Source organism: Alosa pseudoharengus, unplaced genomic scaffold, assembly GCF_046254945.1.
Source record: "Alosa pseudoharengus isolate Yale_2024_CS ecotype anadromous, Long Island Sound unplaced genomic scaffold, YU_APseudo_1.1 YU_APseudo_1.1_scf_1, whole genome shotgun sequence".
Classification (NCBI taxonomy): domain Eukaryota; kingdom Metazoa; phylum Chordata; class Actinopteri; order Clupeiformes; family Clupeidae; genus Alosa; species Alosa pseudoharengus.
The window spans coordinates 5,732,501-5,740,000 of NW_027468564.1; the positions used below are offsets into that span (position 1 = coordinate 5,732,501).

General features: G+C 40.9%; 1 protein-coding gene across 3 annotated transcripts in view; it reads right to left on the minus strand.

Annotated features, from left to right (window-relative positions):
• LOC143135715 (protein NLRC3-like) overlaps window positions 1–7,500 on the minus strand; it is a 39,821-nt gene that overhangs the window by 9,389 nt on the left and 22,932 nt on the right. For all 3 annotated transcript variants that reach the window (XM_076296149.1, XM_076296150.1, XM_076296148.1), the window contains 3 exons: window positions 6,158–6,277; window positions 5,427–5,513; window positions 3,454–5,226 (listed from right to left, as the gene is read on the minus strand). In XM_076296149.1, the coding sequence (XP_076152264.1) occupies window positions 3,454–5,226; window positions 5,427–5,513; window positions 6,158–6,277 (1,980 nt within the window). The remainder of the gene's footprint in view (window positions 1–3,453; window positions 5,227–5,426; window positions 5,514–6,157; window positions 6,278–7,500) is intronic.

Consider the following 7,500-nt stretch of genomic DNA (forward strand, 5'->3'; position numbering starts at 1 on the left):
CACAAATAGCCAACAGATTATTGTGTGCGTACATTCTCATTCTCTCTCCAAAATGTGTCCATTCTATAGTCTGGCCAAGTGCGTAATTCTGCTGCATAAGGTTGAACGAACACATTTGTTCATTCAGCGTTTTGTTCTTCCATTAGAAATGACTCTTCTACATTTGCTGCCTGCTGCATCCTTTCTGTTTTTGTTGTTTAGAAAATGTTTGAGGTCTTGAGTTAATGCATTAGGTAGACATTGTTTGCTGGTAACCTGCCACAAATAGCCAACAGATTATTGTGTGCGTACATTCTCATTCTCTCTCCAAAATGTGTCCATTCTATAGTCTGGCCAAGTGCGTAATTCTGCTGCATAAGGTTGAACGAACACATTTGTTTATTGTACAGAAAAATATAACTAACCTGTCAAGCAGTCAATTGGCTACAGTGTGTCAAGAGTTGGAAGTAGGGCAAATTAATTTACGAGCCAAAATGTGGGTCATAGTCTAGCTCTCAAGCCTCTATTGCTTGTAGCCTTTATTTGTCCGCTAGATAGTTTAAATCGATGCCAACAACATTGTTTTTTGCATAAGAATACCCTAGGCTACAGATTTGTTCTTAAAGGTACCGTATGTAAGATTGTGGCCAAAACTGGTACTGCAATCAATTTCAAATTGCTGTAGAGTGGTGTAGTCCCTCCCCCTCCATCCTGACTGGCAGAGCTGGCAAACCGGATGCCGAAACACTACTGACTTTGTGATAAGTAGATAAGTGGAGGTGGCGCATCATTTATCAAAAAGGTGCTTTCTCTTCGTCCTCCGTAAAATTAACTCATTGAATACCAAGCTGTTTTCGGGAGCTTTGTCCTAGAGTGCCAGCAATCTAGACCATTGTTGATGATTTTTGTACAGCCACAGCATATTCTGTGTTATAGCTATGAACTAGGGCTGTCAATTGATTAAAAAAATGTATCTAATTAATTACATACTCTGTGATTAATTAATCTAAATTAATCGCATATACAATTTTTGCTGTGAAAGTATTTTAAAATTTTAAATTCAAATAAATCATTGAATAATCAACATTAGTGACATTAAAGTTCAAAAACTCTTTTATTATTATTTTAATAATGGCCATAATAATCTATGATATGACCAAATATACTGAGGAAATAAATTAAAAAGTGCTTCGGGAAGAAGTTGTTTTTCACATACAAGGTATTTCAGGCCACAGATATAACCTAGGGGACACAATGAAAATAAATTAACACTTCCCTCAACACTATTTCTTTGCATTGATGTGTGACTTTAGAGTTGATGAACTCCGGTGATATGCAAATTCCTTACTGCAGACATTGCAGAGGACTTTATTTTAATCAACACTTTATTTTTATCAACACCATCAGGCCGTTGTTTAAAAGTAAATGTTCCAATCAATGATCTAGTCAGCACATTTTCTTCTCTCTCCTTCATTTTACAGTCTAATGGTTACTGACTACAACGGCTCAGGGTCAAAGGTCATACGGAATCGATTAATCTGCGTTATTTTTTTTTAATCAGTTATTTTTTCTCAAATTAATTAATCGAAATTAATCAGTTATTTTGACAGCCCTACTATGAACACATACAATGTCTCGATTAAAAGGTGAGACTTTAAGCTCTCGGTGGGTGCAAACCGTGTATTTCTACACGCCTCTGTTCCTGAGAAATCCCAAGCTAAACAGTGGCTAGTTTTCATCAAAATCACTGTTTTTTTCTAGAAATGGAGATATAACGTCTTTCATGAAATATGAAGTGTTGCCTGTTACTTACTTGTGTAAACCTTCCGGGAAGTGATCAGCGAGACCTGGCGAGACTGCCACCTAGTGATAGACCCACGAAAATGTCATGACCTGACGTGCATGTGTCACTGATTTGACCCAAAGCGGAGTTATGATAAAATGTCCAGATAAAATGTCCAGATTGTGCGTTTTCGATCGTCATATATGTCATTTCCATTCATCACAGAGTTCCCAAAATCACATATAAGGTTTGTTAGAGTGTCTAGTTTTGTAATTTAAAAAAAAAAGCTAAAAACGTAATATTACGTTTTTGGCACTCAACACATGGGAAGAAAGGGCACTCAATGAGTTAAGCTACAGGTAGTTCCATAGAGAGACGTTAGAATAAATGAGTGTTTGCGATTGACAACGTTGTGATAAGTAACTAAGTAAATAACACTAACTTTGCAAAGTTAACTTGAATGCATCAATTTTTAACAAAGTTGTGTAGGCTACTGTGCCTGTTGTAGTCTGCATGAACAGTTCTTGCACAAGCCACTGTTTTGATTTGCATAAGGGAGGGGCAGGCTGAAGCCAACCTGTTTGAGTGAGATATATGGAGAGAATGCGTGCTCTCTACCCTGCGATTACTACAATGAAATCTAGGCTAATCTATATTTTCAATAAGCAATCAAAGCATGCCAACAATAAGTCAAAATCAATATATTAGAGATATTGTGAGTAACGCAGGAATGGACATTACAGTTATTCAGTAACTGTAACGAATTACTGAAATTTGAATTGTAATGCATTACCTTACTTCGTTACCCAATAAAGTAACAAAATTACAGTAACGCGTTACCCCCAACATTCAGAGGAGGGTCAGGGAAAAGTGGGAGTTTTTTTGTTAAAAGTTGGGAGGAGAAGCAAAAAGTGTGCCAAATTAGGTATTCCCTGTATGTACGAAAACTGTCCATGAAAGCACATCTGTTTTGCGGTGAAATATTACTGCCTGGTAAAAGTAGTTTTTAATCCAAATTATGGTTAAATGAGAGGAACTTTCAAAGACAACAAAAACGCTATTCAGAGCACCAGTTTTGCGTCTTTGCACTTTATCAAAAGCAACCTAAACTTTCATTGGCCTTTCCAATGTCTTACTTTTACTTTCACATTATCCACTTATAATTATTCAACTTCCCTACTTGCTAGATTTGACCAATCTTCCATAGCCTACGTGCACAAGTAGTTTAAGTAGAACTACAGTAACTGACCTTCATTATCTCCCTGCTTGTTGACTTCGTATCATGTATTGTATTATTTCATGATCGCTAAACGTTTGATTCTTCTTAATGTTGTCATCTACTTCATAGGTGTTCAAATAACATAATGTTAATGGTCGTTCCAAATTACATAAGACAATGGGAAATTCAACCAAGCAGTGGAATAAGCCACATTTAAACAATATGTTAGGTCTTACTGTATGACAGAATGCCTTATGGCATATGACATGGAAAGAAAACAATACACTGGAAGATGGGTTCAAATGAAAGAGGCGGAAGGATGGGATGAATAGAAGATCTGAGCAAGAATTGCCGTAATGTACTTTGTGGGATCTGGATAGCTGTTTTTCTTGGGGTGTAAGGGGGGGTTGTTGTTTTACTTTTGGTTTATTTGTTATTATTGCTATTTTCTAAAAAAATATACTTTACTTACATAGCTGATGTAGATTTTGTGACCACTGGCACCAGCTTCTGAAGAATATCATCTGGACTGAGGAGTTCCGTCTGATCTTTCTCTGGTGTCTTTATGTACTTCTGCAGGTAAAACTCAGCCAGCTGCTCTATTGACATCTTAAACTCAAATCTCCTAGTCTCCCACTCTCCTGGTAAGAGCATGTCTACACACAGAGTTCCTGATCTCCTGCCAATGTCCTCCAATACAGCATGGTGATTCAGCTCATTTAGACAGTAAAATAGGTTGATTCTTCTGTCTGATTCACTCTGATCTCTGATCTTCTGTTTGATATACTGGACTGTTGGCTCTGAGCTATCTGATTGGCTACTACTCAGTGGCAGCATGTTCTTTAAGAGAATCTGATTGGACTCCAGTGAGAGGCCCAGAAGGAAGCGGAGGAAAAGGTCCAGATGTCCATTCTCACTCTGTAAGGCAAGATCCACTGCAGTCTTGTGTAGGTCATAAAGTGTTGCATCTCTGAACAGAGCAGAGAGCTGAGAGGTTTGCTGTTGGTCAGACATGTTTCTCTGTCTGTTGCTGAAACAGATGAATACATAGAGAGCTGCAAGAAACTCCTGGATGCTCAGATGCACAAAGCTAAACACCTTCCCAGAGTCCTCTCTGAAGATCTGAGTACACACTCCTGAGTACACCGATGCTTCTGTGACATCGATGCCACACTCCCTCAGGTCTTCCTCATAGAAGATCAGATTACCTTTCTCAAGCTGTTGGAAAGCCAATTTCCCCAGTTTGAAAATCACCTCTTCATCTGTCTCATTTCTCTCTGTGTACTTGACATTTTTTATGTTTGTCTGGATAATCAGGAAGTGTGTGTACATTTGAGTCAGAGTCCTTGGCATTTCTACACTCTCTGATTCTTCTGATGTTTTCTCTACAACAGTGGCTGAAATCCAGCAGAAGACTGGAATGTGGCACATGATGTAGAGGCTCCTGGAAGACTTCAGGTGTGTGATGGTTCTGCTGGCCAGGTTCTCATCACTGATTCTCTTCCTGAAGTACTCTTCTTTCTGTGGGTCATTGAATCCCCTTATTTCTGTCACTTGGTCCACACACTTACGAGGTATCTGATTGGCTGCTGCTGGTCGGGTGGTGATCCAGAGGAGAGCAGAGGGTAAATTTCCCTTGATGAGGTTTGTCAGCAGCACATCCACTGAGGCTGGCTGTGTCACATCACAACACATCGGGTTGGAGTGGAAATCTAGAGGAAGTCGACACTCATCCAGACCATCAAAGATGAACATGACTCTGTGTGCTGAACTGGTGAAGATTCTTGGATCTTTGAGTTCAGAGAAGAAGTGCTGAATAAGATCCACCAGACTGAGTTTCTTCTCCTTCATCAGGTTCAGCTCCCGGAAAGGAAGAGGAAATATGAAGTGAACATCCTGATTAGCTGTTCCTTCAGCCCAGTCCAGAATGAACTTCTGCACTGAGACTGTTTTTCCAATGCCAGCCACTCCCTTTGTCAGCACTGTTCTGATGGGTTTGTCTTGTGCAGATAAGGGTTTAAAGATGTCACTGCATCTGATTGGTGTGCCTTGTGCTGCTTCTCTCCAGGATGCCCTCTCTATCTGTCTGACCTCATGTTCATCATTGACCTCTCCTCCTCCCCCCTCTGTGATGTAGAGCTCTGTGTAGATCTCCTGGAGGAGTTTGGTGTCTCCCTGCTGTGTGATTCCATCAATCAGACACTGAAACTTATTCTGCAGGTGGGATTTGTGGATCTGCTGATATCTGTGTTGAAAAAAAACCCCACACAATTAAAGACTAAATCATTCATCATTCAATAATTCAAAAACACACATGCATGCGCACACACACAACACACACACAGACACACACAAAACACACGCACATGCACGCACACACACACACACACACACACACACAACACACACACACACACACCATGAAGAGCATAGCCATGATCTTACACTCCAGTAAATGAGTCTCCTCCTTTATGGTTGATTGGCAAATCGTTGGACCAATCATTGCTGGGTGTAGACGAGTTGTTCTCTGAGCTGCAGAAAAAACATACACACACAACACACACACACACGCACACACACACACACACACACACACACACACACACACACAAAACACACACATACACACACACAACACACACATACACACACACAACACACACACACGCACACACACACACACACATCAGCGTGTACACAACAAAGCAGTGTTGCCATATTATAAGCGACTGTGGGCTTGTTCTTTGTGAAGTCACGGGTTGTTACCTGCTGCTTGTTTAGCATGACCTGAAAACACTGCAGCCAGAGGTGTAGTGGTAAACAAAAAGCTAAGTGAACTTTAAATTCTGTGCCCACGACTTGGTCACCGGTAAAGTGGACCACATCCTGACATTACACACTATGTGTACAAGTATGCAGGTCAATGGGATTATTGTGGAAATTGCGGTAATACAGATACGCACGCACGCACGTGCACGCACACACTCACACACACACTTTTGAGTGCCTTATACTGCCACTTACTGGCAGCATGGTGGTACTACAATATCCACTACCTCATTCCTTACAATAGCATTTAAAAAGAGTAAAGTTCCTTTGATACACACTGACTTGAGGGGTCCAAGTGACTGTACTGATGATTGTATTTCCTGTGTAAATCTCTGACTGATACTCACCTCTGACCAGCAGGAACACCTCTTCCTCCAGCAAAGTGGAGTGGATGATCCATGGACCAGTCACTCTTCATGGATATACAGCTCGGTACAGGAGACAGTGATCTCTTCTGCTCAATGGGGCTGTATTTCACACACACACGTACACACACACACATACACACACACACACACACACACACACACACACACACACACACACACAGAAAGAGAGGGTGTTATCATATTTACTGTATACTGTATATTTGTAAAATGCACAAGTATAATAATTAGAAGAGTGCAGAGCCGTATAGAGAGTTTGGCCAACAATCGAATGTTCTGAGCTATCCCGCTATGTGATTGGCCAACAATCGAATGTTCTGAGCTATCCCGCTATGTGATTGGCCAACAATCGAATGTTCTGAGCTATCCCGCTATGAGTTTGGCCAACAATCGAATGTTCTGAGCTATCCCGCTATGTGATTGGTTCCGATGTGGTCACATCGTTCGTTCACACCATGTTGGCTACCAACATGCATAAGATCCCCATTGACATAGTGCAGGGAGTTATACAGTAACTGGCTTTCATGTTAACTGGCTGGACTGTTCACTTTGCCTCTGGAGTTAACGTAACCGCCCCCTTCTTTTGCAGATGTGTTCAGCTGCAGATTCGTCTGTTTAACTGAAGTTCAAATAGCAATGTTTGTGATGCTCCACTTTGTTGTTTAATAAAGCTTTACAACACGATGTGTCGGCGTTGGAAGAGTCAGGTTGTCTGTAGTAGGCTAGGCTACATGTGCTGGACCATGAATATGCCACCAAATAAATAAAACTAAATAAACTCCACGTGGGTCTCGAACCACTACTAAATTAAACTGCTTGCATGATAACCTGACACCAACCTGCTTGCGCCACTAGGGTTAGTCATTAGAATGACATCATTCATTAGAACAATGCTAGCGTGTTATGGGCAACAACGACCCAACCTGTAAGAAATCAAAAGGACATAAGTACTCGTTCATTCAACTTTTGACCTATAACCCATGTTGAAGTTACACAAACTACAATCAAATCTGAGATTTGTCAACGACAATCAGGTGAAAGAGACAAATTTAGCCGTCTAGCTCCATTGACTCCCATTCATTCTGCACTCATGGCGATCGCCCCCAGTGGAACTCTGGTGGAACTGCAACCAAAATTCGGTACAATGGGAATTAATACGGAGTGGCCAGGCTCTCCGTAGACGGGCTGTGGTATCTATCTATCTATCTATTTATCTAGAAAGTTGCATATTCATTTTTTCCATAGAGAAGTGATAGGGGGAGACGAAGCACCCACCAAACGACCCAGAAAGTGTTGTAGAACCA